Here is a 17362-nt window from a genome sequence, read left to right as displayed (position 1 = left end):
CACACACACACACACACACACACACACACACACACACACACTACCTAAATATTGAAAACATTATGTTAAGTGAAAAAAGTCAGCAACAGCAACATACACTTCTCATGAATTACTTAAACAAGCCACTGAGAACACACCAGTTCAGTTATAGAAGGCTGGTTGTCATGGACTGGTTGTCATGGACTGGTTGTCATGGACTGGGAATTTGGAGAGTTGTTGTTTCATAGACAACTTACAAGTTTCTAAGCATTCTAGAGATGGATATTGGTGGAGGTTGAACAACAACATAAATATGAATAATTTCACTATACTCTCTATATAAAGTGATTTAAATACAAAATTTTCTGTTATGCTTATTTTACAAAATAATTAAGAAATAATAGACACAACCAAAAGGATTAAGGGGGAAATAAGTGTGGCAGAGTCATTGTCATAATTAGATCTCAGGAATGAAAGTTATGCAGAGTTAAACAAACCAAGCACTACTGATCTGAAAACAAAGAGGAACAGCACAATGACTCCTATTGAATCTGTGCTATACTCATAGATCGGTGCCTTATTCAGTCATCATTGTAGATACTTCCTCCTGCAGCAGATGAGAACAAATACAGACCCACAACTAGACATTACACAGAGAGTGAGACCATAGAACATGCAGCTCTAAATGAGCTGTCTCCATCAAATCCCTTCCTTCAGAGCTCAGAGAACTCCTCAGAAGAAGAGGCAGAAATCAGGGAGACAGAAGGACTAGAGGACACCAAGAGAACAAGACCTTCTAAATCTACTGAGGAAGGTTCTTATAAACCCAAGGAAGCAGCAAGCACAGGGCCTTCACAGGTCTCTACCAGGTCATCTGCAAATATACTGTAGCTTACAGATTAGTACTGTTATAGGACACCTAAATGTGTAAATGAGTGGGTCTCTAATTCTTGTGCCTTCACTTGGGGTCTTTTACTTTTCTGTTGGTTTCTCTTTTTAAAATTTGATATGATGCTTTTTATTTTATATTTTACTTTTTATTTTTTAAAAAGAGAAAACTAGAAACAAATCTGTTTATGTGGCATCCTGACTTCAATAATGTCATCAATAGTTCTCATCTCCCTTATTATAGGGAATATTTGCATATATAGTTCTTTTATCTCCTTATATCTAGACCAGACTGTTACTTGGCAATCAGAATTGGTTTCATATGACATTTGGGACATCTACAGTTAAGAAAAATGAACTTAGGTCAGATTTCCTGTGGCTCTTTGAATAGGGGTTCTAGGAGGATCAACTCTAGAAGATGACTTTTCTGTCCTGTGTGGTGGCCTTAGTATGTGAGCACAAGTTGTATGTCTTACCCATGGAGGATGAGGTTCCATATGAAGTATGAAACCAGAGTACCAGTTGTCCAAGTTGAGAGAGGAAGAAACTGTCACAGAGCTGATTGTCCAGTTATCATTCTGAATCTATCTGCCAAGTTGATTATCAACTCACAAAGTGACCAAATATGAAACTGTTGTCAGGACCACTAGCACTAGGGGTAGCTTATTTGTGGCCAACTATAATTGCAATAGACATCCTATTAGTGTCAAGACTCGTGTTAATGAGCTGTACATAGCTCAGGTTCACTGGTAGAATACTATTATGCAAAAGACCCTAATTTCAACCAATAAAGTGAAAACAGACAACAACATAAAGATTCCATTTGGAGTTGTATATAGAAGTACAGGCCTGGTATTTTAGAACCCCAGAAGGTAAAGCCTTAAGAATAAAAAGCTGAAGCTCAATCTGGGATATTTTCAAGCACTTCTTCCACAGAGGAGGGCAGTGGGATTTGGTATAGAAGTTTAGCAGTATTATGCACAGATAAAATTGGATTTAAACATGTCTAGCGCTTTTTAAGTTACAAACATTTTTACACTTAGAAAAATAGAATTTTAAAAAAAATAAAGGGATCCTTCTAGTGCTGATGCAATATAATTGATAAAAATTATATTTATTTTTTACTTTTTCTATCCAATCTATTAATCAGACATTTTTTTGAGAGAAGAACTCTGAAAGAAATGCAGTTGATAAAAGCAATGTGGAATGGAGACAGCTATTGTTCTTGTCTTGTCTTACAGTTCTGACATCCCCTCTAGTTCTGCACAAACATATGGTGAAGGATTTTTGTAACGTTATCCCATGGAATTTTCTGTACAGAAGTAAAGGGAATGAGAAGGCTGCTGTTTGGATATCTTTGCCGAAAAGTTGGAAGCAATGTTCAGCAGTTTGAATTTAGTTGAATGAAAAGAGCAATACTGTCAGTATTAGTATTACTAATTTTTGCGTGCATATTTATGATAGGTGCACATATTCACATATGTGAATATGATTGTGTATGTTCGATGGGACCATGTATTAAGATCAGAGAGTAACCTCAGGTGTCAATGGATTCCATTTTACATATTCAAACTAGGTTCCATTGTCTTTTTCCCCTACGTATTGCAGGCTGAATGACCTGTCTGTTTCTGAGATTCTTCTATCTTCGCCTCCCATCTTCCTATAGGAGCACTAAGAGTAGAGACAAGTATACTACAATGGTCAAGTTTATGTGTATTCTAAGGATTCAAACTCAGGTACTTACATTTATAGGAAGGGATGTACGTACAGAGCCACCTCTTCAGCACTCCCCCTCCCAGCCCTGCCAAAAGAACATTCGCTCTGATCCATTCATGTGACTGGAGAAAACCTGAGCTGACTAGGCCATGTAGTGGCTGGCAGATAAACTCACCGCAATGAGCTTCATCAGACTTGTCAGAGCAGTCAGGCTTGTAGTCACAAACGAGGTGGGATGCAATGCATGTCTTGTCCTGGCACAAAAAGTCTGTGGCTTCCGAGCAAATCTCAGCAGTTTCGCCTACTATGGAAAACGAAAACAAAAACAGCATCAACTCAATATTGTCATTACAATTGAAGACAGTTAGCTACATAGATTTCCCATTCTTTATAAAGCTAGTGAGTTTTGATGATTGCCCAATGCTGACTTCTAAACAACTACCTATCTTTCCTTCTACCTCCAGTTATTCAACTTATCATATAGTACCTGCATTTTCATTAAATAAATGTGCTTTAAAGCAGTTAAAGCATATGTAGACAACACATACCGACCACTGTCAGCAACCACCTTCCTACTACCCTGCCAATACCAATCCTTTTACACTGATTTGGGACCTGCTGCTATTAACCAGGGCAGTCTGCATGGCAGTTTGTTTGGAAATATCCTTAGGAGCCTTGTGGTCTCAGCAGTGGCTGTACAACAGCGACTCCTTTTCTCCCAGAACTATCAATAACCAACAGCTCAGAGGAAAAGAGCAAAAGGTACAGTGTATCTTTTAGTCTATTAAAGCCTGACCATATTCCTGCAAAAAGACTAAAAATCTGGTTAACGTGTTAAATATCCTTTGTTGTTAGATCAGGCTCCTTCTATTGAACGTTCCTTCTAAGCTCCATAGTTAACTTAAGCCCTCTGCCTGAATGTTTCACAGTATATGACTTCTACTATCTATGTCCCCATTCCCTTCCACATGCTGTCTTCTCTTCTAGTGCAGACTCCTCTGTGGGTCATGAATAGTGTACTATGCAAATACAAGCTCAATGAAACAGCATGTTTCTTCTTCACCTGTCTTGTTCATCTTTCTCCTAGGTCTATGCTCTTGATTTTAACTCATGTAAGAGCAGTTTGATTCCTTTATTTGAATTATTTCCACCTCACTTAGCAATGTTCATAGTTCTTTTTCTACACTCTAATCTCTAGTGAGGCAGAGGTTTTTTATTATATTCCACTGGGCCTAACACATCCTCTATAAAATTGGTGACAAATAAATGCAGGTTATAATAACAAATCATATTGCTTTCATTAAAGGAGAGTTAATAGATGTTCATAGAATCTTCAATGTATTTTTATTTTTAAAATTCCACATACACACACACAGATGACATTTCACAGCTTAATAGTAGTTTAAAGTTCTAAATCTAATTTTTAAATCACCTTCAACAACACAAGGAAATACAGAAATGTCTTTATTGCACAGGCCAGTGGTTTTCAAGCCTCTGAATGCTGTAACCTTTTAATACAGTTCCTCATGTTATGGTGACCCCCAAACATAAAATTATTTTGTTGCTACTTCATAAGAATAATTTTGCCACTGTTATGAATAGCAATGTAAATATCTGATATGTGACCCCTGTGAAAGGGGTCATTCTACCCACAAAGGGGTTGTGACACACAGGTTCAGAACTGATGGCATAGATGATTATAGACTGGTATGTCTGAGATTAAGTTAATTTACTTATTTTTGTATTGTATTTCCATGAATGAAAGACAAAACTTTTGTAGACTCTACTTTAATGCATTCCTATTACCTTTGAGCCATCTTTATATTGCAATAGCTAATATATATAGAACTTCCACAGATAACTACCAATGAATTAACATGGTGCAAAGACAAAGAAGGAAGGACAGGCAGTCTAAGACCACAGTCACCAGTTCAGCTATGGGCTCAAAGGTCACAATAAAAGAGTACTTTAGAAACATTGTTACATTATCCTAATTAATCATGTTAACAGGGTACTATAGAAATTTGTTAGATTACCCCAATTAACTCTAGTGAGAATTTTTAGTGAACCCAGCGTAGTGTATAAAAACTCTTCAGTATACAAGTGTATGCAATTGAAATTGCTTTTTTGTCCCCTGTGCCATAGGGTATAAATCTGTACAATTATTCCATGGGGGAAAGGTGTTTTGACTTTGAACTGTAAATAAGTGTTCATTGAATTACTTAAAATATGGCAAATGCACCAAATCTTTAAGTAAGGCTTATTTTCTTCTGCAATATATAATTGCAAAAATATTAAGAGAAAGGAAGTCAGTACTCTGTGGTTCCGTGAATAAAATGGTATTTAGGATTTCTATAGAACAGCAGATACACAGCGACAAATAAGTTTTAAAAAGAGCCTTCAAAATCTCAAGAAAAGAGTCTTTTAAGATAAGGAAACAGTAAAGAGAAAAGCTAGATTATTTGATGGAGAAATATTTTGCAAATATGTAGTCATAATCTATATCTTTAGTCAACCAAAATGATGAAAATTGATTTGGGTGACAAATATGTGAAATGAAAGATATTCTCATATATTCTATAGTTGATAATGCCAGAAATGGAAGTTTATTATTACTCAGAATAAAATTTAAAATTATCTGCATAGTAGCATATAGCATCTAAATAAGACAAGACTGGATATTTATCCAACTAAAATAATAGCTCAACAGTGTCCATTTAATGCTGCTCATTTGTGTAGGCACTTAAGTCTGACCATTTGGTATTAGATAACCTATCTGAGACTTATCCCAGAAAATTGATGCTCCTTCTCACAGCAGCCAACCACTGCCTATAGCGCTTCATCTCAGTAGAGCCTTATGAGATATCTCTCATCCATGTTGCCATGCCCACTGATATTGGCATTGTGCATGTCTGGTTGAGATAATTTTCATGGGTACAGCTCCTTATAATAAAATGAAGATACTATCTCTCAATAAAAAGCATCTTCCTCTGGCTTTCTTTCCCTTCTTGCAGGCTGTTCCCTGAGACTTATGTGTAGGGTTTGTTTTGTAGATGGGTCATTTATTCTACAAATGAACAAGTGGAGAGAATGTAGATGGAGACTGCGTGTTCATTTCCTCGTTGCCCAGATCCAAAAAGTAACACAGAAATTCCATTAATTACAATACTGTTTAGCCAATAGCTTTTCCATATTTCTAGCTAACTCTTACATCTTAAATTAACCCATTTGAAGGAAGGACAACATTTGGAGTAACAAAAAAGGAAACTTTTATCAGAAAATCTATGCTCCAAGTGTTTTTTCATAGATGACTGCCCATTATACTTGATTGACCTCTTATTCTAGAAAGGAATATACATACAGGTCAAGGTTTACAAAAGAAGGAAACCTAAACATTGCAGACAAGGGGATATTATATGGTCATTCTTTTCACATGTCTAGAAAATATAGCTATTTAATAACAAAGTCTGAATTCATAGTTTCTTCACATAATCTTTGTATTTTATTTCTATTGATTTATTTTGCCTTGCTGTAGGAATTCCTACTGCTAGTAGCCTTTAAGTTACCTGCCCACTTGGGTTTGACCTCTTGTACTATTTATGCTGATATAAGGCGTGCGTCTGGCCTCTTTTCTGGCTGCGGGATTTGGTTGCTGTTTTTGGTTCCAGCGGAGAATTGTGACTTGTGAGTTTACCCGAAAATAAATAACGCTCTATTATTCTCAATTTTGAGCTAGTGAGATTTCTTTTAAGTGTCCTTCATCTGGCGCCCCACATGGATTCCAGAAAGTCTCCCAACCCCGCCCTTTTGGCTTGCTTTTACCTAAGCAGATTTTTGTAAAAGTCCCACCACAGCAGAACTAACTTCATGCAGAGACTTGAAAACTTCCCAAGTTCGCGAACATCCCCTCCCCCATTGCAACAATCCTTGCCTCACAGCATCTCTTGTGCAGCTTCCGGTTTGTGCTCCCTACCCGTGAGTTCTGGGCTTCTTGCGCCATGTATGGAATTGATTTAATTGCTTTCAGTTTGTCAAACAAAGCATATTTCTCAGTATTTGGCCAGAACCAAGGTGGGAACCTAAAGTGGCTCAGGACTGTTTGTGTCACCACCCATTGCATCACTGTTAGCTGAGAATCTGCAACCATGACACCTGCTGGACAATAAAGATTATTACACCTAAAACAATTTACCGAATCTCATAAATCAATATGACAGACTACAATAACATGGAAATTTTAGTAACTTTTTTGTTAATACTGTGCATTGTATTTTGCAAGGCTTATATGGTTATGATTGGAAGCACGTTGCAGGCCTCAGAATTTCATAAAAAAATCATGTCGATAGCAAAGGTTTAAAGAAAGAGTTTTCTATTACATGGCAACAAGGAAATTATGAAGAGAAGTCGTACTTGCTCTTTCCATAGCCTCAACTACCTACAGGGACTAACCCAAAGGGAACTCAAAGGAATGAAATCTGGCAGATGGATGTGTTCCACTTTACAGAATTTTGTAAATTAAAATATGTGCCCCCCACCATAAACACATATTTAGGTTTTCAGTAGGCCACTGCTTTAAGCTCAGAAAAGGCTGATTTAGTAATCACACATTTATTAGAAGTTATGGACATCGTGGGTATACCTGCAAATAAAGAAGAATAATGGTCCAGCATATGCCTCTAAGAAAATGAAACAGTTTTTTGCTTGTTATAATATTAAGCATCTTACAACTATACCACACAATCCTATAGGTCAGGCAGTTATAGAAAGATCAAATTGAACTATAAAAGATACGTTAAACAAACAAAAATAGGTGAAAATAGCCCCAGAAATAGATTATGTAATGCTTTATTAACATTGAATTTTCTTAACGCTAATGAGAAAGGGACAACAGCAGCAGAGAGACATTGGATAATAGAAAAGTCTTCTGAATTAAATCAGCTGATGTATTTCAAGGATATGTTGACCTCACAATGGAAGCCAAAAGATGTGTTACACTGGGGAAGGGGTTTTGCTCTTGTTTTCAAAAGAAAAGAAAAACTATGGATATCATCAAAATTAATAAAGATTCAGATAGAAAAAGAGAAACCTTTTAAGAGGGAAAAATGGCAGTTCATCCACAGGGGTGACAATCATACAGGTGGTAAAGAAACCTCATAAGGATTGGGGCAGGGTTCTTTTGCTCTTGTCTTTGCAGGAAAATACTCATCATCAAAAGGTCAAGAGACACTGAACATCTAGATGCCTAAAGATGAAAAAATAATTATCCATATAGGATTACCAAGCAAAGAGAATTATGACTTATGAGGACATGTAATATGAGGGTAAGAATCTCAAAAACATAAACTAAAATTAATCATGATTCTCTTAAAAATCAAAGCTGGCTTTGGAGTTGGACATTGGCTCTGTCTTTCTCTAAATCCAAGAATGTTGTTAAAATAAGGTTTCTGTCTCATGTCAGGAGCCATGATACAGGAAAGAAAAAAAAGAATTTAGAAAAAATTTACTTTTCTTCATACCTATTTTTGTTTCTATCATACTTTTTTGAATATATATGTTTGCTTATGTCTATGTAAATAATTTATTAGTTCTCCACAATGAACAATGAATTTTCCTGCAGTAATATTTGAAGTTTTTAGGAAGAAAATGGGGCCCCACAACAACAACTCCATCTGGTTGATATGACATCATGATGAGACCTGTTTTGGGTACCAGCTGTTCAAGATGGTTCCAACTTGGTTACCTGAAATGGTGCACTTTTTTACAATGTGCTGGCCAGAACTCCAAATAGAAAACTCAGAAAATCCCTACCAAATGCTCAGAGACTATTTGCAATTATACCATACAATAATCTTGGAACTTAACCATGATTTTACTTTCACAGGATCCCATAGAAAGAACATCACCACCATGACAGCTGGAAGTAATTCTAGAAGACAACATCCTCTCCCAACAAAGTTTGTCCTCAGGGTTAGGGACATCATTTAGGGGTTGATTATAATTGGTATAGGGTTGGGGATTGGGAGGAAATTTTGTAGGCTCAGGGATCTGTTTGACAAAAAGGGATCAATTGGATGGGATAATAGATTAGTGTGAGCTTACTCACACTAATAATAATAGTAATAGAGTGAATACTTGTGAGCTATTATTTATGGGCAATTTACATTAGTATATATTCTTATATATTCATACAAACTTAAATTATATTGAATATGTTCCTATTTTTGTCTACAATATTCGTATATCTAGGCACAGTTACTTTGTCATACTGTATGTAGGCATGCTTCTACCTCTGCTTAAAAAATTTTGTATATTGATACAATTTTAGGATATATTAATCATATTGCAATGTACATTTCTAACTCTTATCAAGATACTTATACATTATTTACATTTTGAAGTCATTATCCTCATTTGTTGCACAGTTGTTTATTGTATAATATTCCAATGTGAAGTCTCTAAGTTATATAGGTATTAAGAATTATAAATCTATAGTCATCTATGTTTGTCAAACTTATAGTTAGACTAATCAGGTTCTTTAGATACATAGAGATTGTATTCTGCATAAGTAATCTTCAACCACATCAAAGTACTGTAGAATATGGTATTTAAGTAACTTAGGTTTCTGTTATGATACATGATTGCTCCTGGCAGTACTGACCTATTCCCGAGAGAATGTTAAGCACTGAAGACATGCCACCTGAAATTTGTTTTCTTCTTGGCCCAATTTGCTTTTGGGCAAGGAACTCCTCATGCCTCAACCACTGACAAGGTACATCATATTTGGAAATGGATAAGTAGGACACAAGGAAAATGACTTAATTCTTGCCAAGACAGGGTAAGATGGTTTTGAAAATTTTCCTTCCTCTGAAAATGGTCTTTCAGTTATGCTAAGCCTTAGCCAAAGTTGGTTGCCTCAACGTTGCAAATGAGGCTTTGGGTGATTTCCCAGGTAGCCAATTGTCTCTGTCATTTGTTGTACATTTTTGGAAGTTGCTTGATTGTACATCCTGTTTACTCAGGAAATATTATTTCCCTTCTTGAATCTTCAATGGGGTTGAAGACTAGATAGTCATAGTGACTTTCCTCTCATGATTTGGCCAAGTTATTTATTATACAAGACTTAAACTAGTTAGGATAGGATAATTATTGAAACATTTATCACATGCTTCTTGTTTGGTATATTTGCTCTTATTGTGTGTAATTTTGTATTAGGCTTAGAACTCTCTTATTTAAACAGAAAAGGGAGGTGCTATAGGAATTATTACTGCCAGTAGCCTTTATGTTACCCACGTACTTGAGAGTAGCCTCTTAAACTATTTATGCTTATATAAAGCATGTGTCCGGCCTCTTTTCTGGCTGCAGGATTTGGTTGCTGTTCTTGGTTCCAGCAGAAGATCGTGACTTGGGAGTCTACACCTAAATAAATAACCCTCTATTATTCTCAATTCTGAGCTAGTGTGGGATTTCTTTTAAGCGTCCTTCTTCATTGCCTATTCATTACGTGTGTGCTATATACATGTATATTGTTTTTGTGAATGTATACTGTATCATGTATGCATATGATTTTGAGTGGTGTCTTAAGTATGTGTATTTATTTGTGTTTTTCATTTTACCTAATAATATTTTGAGTTTGTTGGCATACTGTGTTGAACATGATAGATTCCTTCCTAGACCTTTTTTATATTATAAATTTTGTTATTTTTTGTATTCTTGTGATTAAGGTTATATTTCTTCTTCTCTGTTTATATTATTTTTCAAGTATGCATTACTGACACATTGACTATGAACTGGCTTGCTTTGAACTTGTATTGAGATATCTTTATTTCTCCATCGATTCTAACACAGTTTCACTGGTTATCCAATTTTGCTTGTCAGTTATTTTCTTTCAGGATTTGAAATATATTGAATCATAGTTTTTGGGTTTTTTTAAGGATTGCTGTGTTGGGAACAAATGTTATTCTGATGTACTTCCCTTTTCTGTGTTCTTACTTGCCCATTACAGTTTTAAATATTGTTTCTTTGAAATATATAATTTAAGTCAGAGTTGTCAGGGTACCATCATTTCTCAATGGCTGGATCTACTCAGAGGGGAGCACACCTACAAAATATGAACCTTTGGGGAAGAACTTCCTACAAAAACTATAACAAATTCATCAAATGTATGACAAAAGGATTATTCCTTGTTGAATTAACTTTTGCATCAACCACATTCCCTCAAGTAGCAACAGGTATGGAAAAGAAACTCAATGAAGAAAGTTCTCATAGACTCCTGTAGTTTAGGCTCTTAGAAACTCTTTTTTCAAAAATGGTTCATTCATTAGTTATTTCAGTTCTATGATCCATCATCTAAAATCTTTAAAAATAAAGCTTTCTGATTCTTTAACACACAAAAAATGCTTTCCTATATAGGCTCTATAATCATGCCTGTGAAAGATATCAATTGTTCATCCATAAAAGTGGGAAAGGACAAAATTAATAGGCAACACCATGGAATGAAATAAAAACAATCTTACAGTCAAGGAAATAGATGGCCTTTTAAAAAAAGTACAATTCTATAATCCTTAAGACTTTTATGCCACTACTGAGCTTTCATGAAACAAAAGGCTTTACAAATGCTGAGCAATCTGATTTAGAACTGTTAATTAGTCTGGCTTGTATATTATTTTTGTAGTGAGGTCACTTCAGGATAATAGTACATAATTTTTAATTTGCATGCAAATTTCAGGGTCAACCCATGATCAATTTATAGCTTTTCCTGAATAAAAATGATACAAATACTTCTAAGTGAAGTACAATATTATTTTGACCTTTTCAATGAACTCTTTTACATTTGGAATATGCAAAAAATTTTTATCTGAAAGAATCATTTAACATATTTCAATCAGAGCCCTAGATGTTGGTAGGCTTACTGGAAAACGAGGATAAGTTCTAAAAGTGGGACACTGGCATATATTATGTTATAGTTTAACTTTATAATTATTAACAAATGCATTATATACAAATAAGAAAATTTGAAAAAATAGTTTAATTAAATCTTTAAACCTCCCTAAATATAATCTACTCACATTTTATGATTTATTTAATCTTCTTGAGTCTTAGTTTTTTTCATCTGAGAAATGGACGTTCTATGATTCATATGTTGTTGGAATAGGTAAGTGGACATCAAATGACCTAATGCATAGATTAATTTCAGCATATGTTTCACATTTGATGTTTTATAATTACTATTTTCTACATTTCCTTCTGAATTTTTATTTTTTTATTTCACTTACCATTCGTCTTTATATTTTAAAAATGATTTCTTGGATGATCTAACTAAGATAACAATACAGAGTTGACATAATAACCTTTAGCTTTTTTAAAAAAAAAGTGGCTCTGAATGTTGTGGCTTTTTTAACCCCATAATAGGCCAGAATCTTTTCCAGCAAAAAATATGATTTTTAAAACTATTTTAAATGACCTTTTACTATTTTGGATTTATAAATATTTATTATTCATATATTATTTCTCAATACTAGTAGACAGATTCTTGGTACTGAACAGATAATGGCATCACTGTATTTGGTGAATGCCTATCATGACAGAAAGCATTGGTTGTCAGGATGTTAACATTAGCAGGATGGAAACAGACATTAGGCAAGCAGTATTGTTACTAATGTGGTTATGTTGAAACAAGTCACAAGTCCTATTAAGTAAGGAGGACTTTCCTAGAAATGAGCTTCCTGCCCTTCCCAGGGTGCCAGAGATTCAAGGAAGTGGCAAGCCTCTGAATGCAGAGGCCTTGGTGCCCTGTTGAGGTCTTCAGTGGTTCTAATGAGGAAAGACCTTTTCACTCTTCCACATACTTGCCTGCTTATTGGAAAACCACATGAGCTGATCAGAGAAAGCTGAACTAATTCAAACTTCATTTCAATGGGTTTGTAATTTTTAACATACAGGAAATAACTTTCAATCTCTGATTCTACTCCCCAAAATATATGCAAGCTTAAAATAATTTACATAAAGATGATCTAGAGATACATTAACAAGATTCAAAAAGAAATTAGTTGGGGATAGAATTACTAATTTCTTAATACTTTCATTTCTTTTTCTATTTTAATCGCTCAAATTACATATTAATCTTACTACAGATTAAAAGAATCTTTTTAATACTTTGGATGATGCTTATATTTAAAGCAATTAAAAGAATGAAAGCATCATCTAGCCAGATGAATTCCTGTGAGCCTCAGATAATCAGGATAATCACCTAATTCCACGTTTGAGTTTCTACCAGAGTGGGACAATTAAGAGAATTCTAATTAACCACTGAGAAAGCAGCAATGAAAATAAATCCGGGGTGTTCCCTGGAGCCGAGCACAATGGACTAAGTAAGAAATATGTAGAAGATGCAGCTAGGGACGCAAAGTGTATCAGAGTTTTATAAGGAGGAAAATTAAAGAAACATAAGACAGAAACTCTCAAAAGTATGGATGAGTTCACCAAGGCCCAAAATATAAAAGTGACATATTCTTTCTCATATGTATCTCCTAGCCCCAAGCCTTTGCTTTGTGTGTTTAACTTGTGGAATATAGGAATTGCAGAATATAGATGAAATGGAAGTCATGATAGAAAGTACTGGAAGGAGAATGGTTTAACCAGGTAGTAGAATGATGGGGACGGAAAATTAAGGGACAAGAGGAAGGTCAATTAGAAGAAAATGTGCATGAAGAACTTACTTGGGAACCTTTGATCTTGAACTTGAAGTAAATTATATAATGAGAAAATGGAGTAGAACAAATGGGAAATGAAAGAATATCATTCTGTGGGTGCATTCTGGAACCTGATGAGTTAAGCAGGGATGGAAGCAGAGGAGTGGAGGAACTGAAGAATAGAAAATGAATTAAGTGAAATTAAGAAGTTTTATAAAACTTACTACCTTGTAAGATTATTTAAAATATAATTTAAAAGATAAAGTTTAAATAAATGCTGTTCATTGCTGAACAGTGTTATCCCAGAAACCTAAATATTAAATGAAAATCTTACTGACAAGTATAGGCTGTGGATACTGCCCTATTAGTTATATCAGGGAGGTTCCAGAAGCATCCAAAACAACATATGTTATGGCCATTGTTCTTGGTTGCCACCTATAAGTATCTGGTAAGATCCTATTGTTGAAGACCCCTTATATTTTTTGTTTGTTTGTTTTTTGAGACAGGTTTCTTGTGTAGCTTTGGAACATATGCTGGTACTTGCTCTATAGGCCAGGCTGACCTTGAACTCACAGAGATCCACCTGCCTCTGCCTCACTGAAGTGCTGGGATTAAAGGCATGTGCCACCACCACCTGGCAACCCCAGACATATTGGTTGTAGGAGATAGAAGAATAAATCTTGAACTAACCAGGAAATTCTCTTCCCTCTGGATGGCTTTCATAGTGTTGGTAGGTGCTTTTCAAATTACTCAACAGGGAAGGGAAAGATATCTGTGGTCTTAACTAATGCTCGACTATTCTTGATAAATTATCATCTTGCCAGGCAAGATGGATTTATTGCTTCAATCGTAACAGGACTGGTTATGGGAATAACCAACCCCCCCCCCTCTCTCTCTCTCTGTCTCTCTCTCTCTCTTGTTTTTTTTATTTTCAAGACAGGGTTTCTCTGTAGTTTTTGGTTCCTGTCCTGGAACTAGCTCTTGTAGACCAGGCTGGCCTTGAACTCACAGAGATCCGCCTGCCTCTGCCTCCTGAGTGCTGGGATTAAAAGCGTGTGCCACCACTGCCCGGCCCCCAACCACTCTCTTAATTGGATTTGATGCATCTCTGCTAGAGGGAATCCATATCTGGTATTGGAAACTTCATGGAGAGAGAAGTCATAAGTTCAAAGAAAAAAATCTGTGTACTTTGTTTTTAATAATCGTATTGTTAAACTGCCTTCTAAATATTTATTTTTTAACAATAGATTTGTGTGAGTCAGGTAAGTTTCTATTTAGACCAGGTAATACAGAGGCTCAGAGCTGTTCTCAATGTGGAGACTAAGTGACAGTGAGTGCTTAAGCAGAGAAAGGTTGACTACCTCTCTCCTCCCAAAGGTCAGAAAAAAATCACACAAGAGAAGCTTGAGAGAAAGTAAGAGCACTGGGGAGAAGAGCAGTTCTGTGAAGCTGTTCTCTTGACATGACATGGATATTGTGTCCATGAATATGCAACAGCTTGGGGTATTCACAAGAACGGCACAAGAAAAAGCCAGTTAAAAGTTCCAACAGTGTGTGTGTGTGTGTGTGTGTGTGTGTTAGGTCCCACCTCTAATTCAAGGGCTATTGTTAGTTAATGCTAAAAAAGGGAGGATACTTTTCTTTGGCCAGTGGCTACTGATCGGTTACCCATGTCACAATGGATGTTCCCACACACATTTACATATGGACAATAATAACTGAATTCAGTGAGACTCAGGAAGACATGAAATTGGAAGGAAGTATGAGCAAGGATAGAAGAGGGTAGATCAAAACATATTGCACATGCCAATATCAAGCTGTTTTGATTTCTGTAGCTCTGTAGTAGAGTTTGATGTTAGGGATGGTGATGCCTCTGGAAGTTCCTTTAATGTACAGGATTGTTTTGGCTATCTTGGGTTTTTTGTTTTTCCATATGAAGTTGATTGTTGTTCTTTCAAAGTCTATGAAGAATTGTGTTGGGATTTTGATGGGATTACATTGAATCTATAGATTACTTTTGTAGGATTGCCATTTTTATTATGCTGATCCTACCAATCTAAGAGCATAGGTTGACCAATGGGATCAAATTGAAGACCCAGATATTAATCCACACACCTATGAACACCTGATTTTTGACAAAGAAACTAAAATTATACAGTGGAAAAAGAAAACATCTTCGACATATGGTGCTGGCATAACTGGATGTCAACATGTAGAAGAATAAAAATAGATCTATATCTATCCCCATGCACAAAACTCAAGTTCAGTTGGATTAAGAATCTCAATACAAATCTGACCACACTGAACCTGATAGAAGAGAAAGTGGGAAGTAGCCTTCAATGTATGGGCAGAGGAGACAACTTCCTAATTATAATACCAGTAACAGAGAAACTGAGAGCAACAATAAATAAATAAATAAAACCTCCTGAAAGTGAGAAGCTTCTGTAAAACAAAGGACATAGTCAATAAGACAAAAGGACCATCTACTGATTGGGAAAAGATCTTTACCAATCCCACATCAGAAAGAAGATTGATCTCCAAAATATATAAAGAACTCAAAAAATTAGACATCAACATTCCAAATAATCCAATTTAAAAATGGGATACAGAACTAAACAGAGAATTCTCAACAGAAGAATCTCAAATGGCTAAAAGACACTTAAGGAAATGTTCAACATATTGAGCCATCAGGGAAATACAAATCAAAATGACTCTGAGATACCATCTTACACCAGTCAGAATGGCTAAGGTCAAAAACACCAATGATAATTTATGCTGGAGAGGATGTAGAGTAAGGGGAATACTTCTTCATTGCTGGTGGGAATGCAAACTTTTACAGCTACTCTAGAAATCAGTATGACCATTTCCCAGAAAGTTGGGAATCCACCTTCCTCAGGATCCAGCAAAACCACTCTTGGGAATACACTCAAAAGATTCTCAATGATACTACAGGAACATTTGTTCACCCATGTTCATAGCAGCATTATTTGCAACAGCCAAAACCTGAAAGCAACCTAAATGCCCTTCATCGAAAGAATGAATAAAGAAAATGTGGCACATTTACACAATGAAGTATTACTTAGCTGTAAAAAATAATGACATCTAGTAATTTGCATGCAAATGGATGGAACTAGAAAAAGCATCCTGAATGAGGTAACCCAGATATAGAAAGATGAACGTGGTATATACTCACTCATAAGTGAATACTAGCTGTAAAACAAAGGATAATGAGCCTATTGATCATGATCCTATAGAAGCTAAGTAACAAGAAGAACCCTAAGAAAAACATATATAGATCCATCTGGGAAGGGGAAATGGACACTATCGCCTGTCAAAATTGGGACCATAGGGGTACAGGGAGAAGGAAAGGTAGAAGAAGATGAAGGGACCAGGGAGAGAGGAGGAGAACTGAGGGAATGGGATAGTTGAAATGGAGGAAGGACAGATATGAAAGCAAGAAAAGAGAGATTTTGATTGAGGAAGCCATTATGGGGCTAGCAAGAAACCTAGCACTAGAGAAATTCCCAGAAATCCACAAGGATGACCCCAGCTAAGACTGTAAGCAACAGAGGAGATGGTACCTGAACTGGCCTTACCCTGTAGTCAGATTGATAAATAACTTAATTGTCACCATAGAACCCTCATCCAGCAACTGATGGAAACATAGGCAGAGACCGACAGTGGAGCACTGGACTGAATTCCCAAAGTCCAGCTGAAGTGTGGGAGGAGTGAGAATATGAGCAAAATGTTCAAGACCCTAATAGAGACACTCATTGAAATGGTTTAGGTGAGTTAATGAGAGCTCACCAACTCCAGGCAGACAAAGAAGGAACCAGCATAGGTCCAAACTAGACTCTCTGAAAGTGAGTGACAGTTGTTTGGCTGGGACAGACTGAGGGATCACTGGTAGTGGCACAAGGATTTATCCTTACTCCTTATACTGGCTTTTTGGGAACCCATTCTCTTTGGATGGATGCCTTGCTCAGCCTAGATATAGTAGGGAGGCCTTGGACCTTCCCAAAGCAATGTGCCTTCCCCTCTGCGGGGAGTGCATGGAATCAAACCCTAAATGTTCTGTTTTTCTTAAGCAG

General features: G+C 36.0%; 1 protein-coding gene across 1 annotated transcript in view; it reads right to left on the bottom strand.

Annotated features, from left to right (window-relative positions):
- Positions 1-17362, bottom strand: part of Malrd1 (MAM and LDL receptor class A domain containing 1) — a 583538-nt gene that overhangs the window by 176200 nt on the left and 389976 nt on the right. The window contains exon 29 of the mRNA XM_013348957.1: positions 2759-2887. Within this exon, the coding sequence (XP_013204411.1) occupies positions 2759-2887 (129 nt within the window). The remainder of the gene's footprint in view (positions 1-2758; positions 2888-17362) is intronic.

Source organism: Microtus ochrogaster, chromosome 16, assembly GCF_000317375.1.
Source record: "Microtus ochrogaster isolate Prairie Vole_2 chromosome 16, MicOch1.0, whole genome shotgun sequence".
Classification (NCBI taxonomy): domain Eukaryota; kingdom Metazoa; phylum Chordata; class Mammalia; order Rodentia; family Cricetidae; genus Microtus; species Microtus ochrogaster.
The sequence above is the reverse complement of the archived record's forward strand: the minus strand, read 5'-3'. Positions and strand labels throughout refer to the sequence as shown.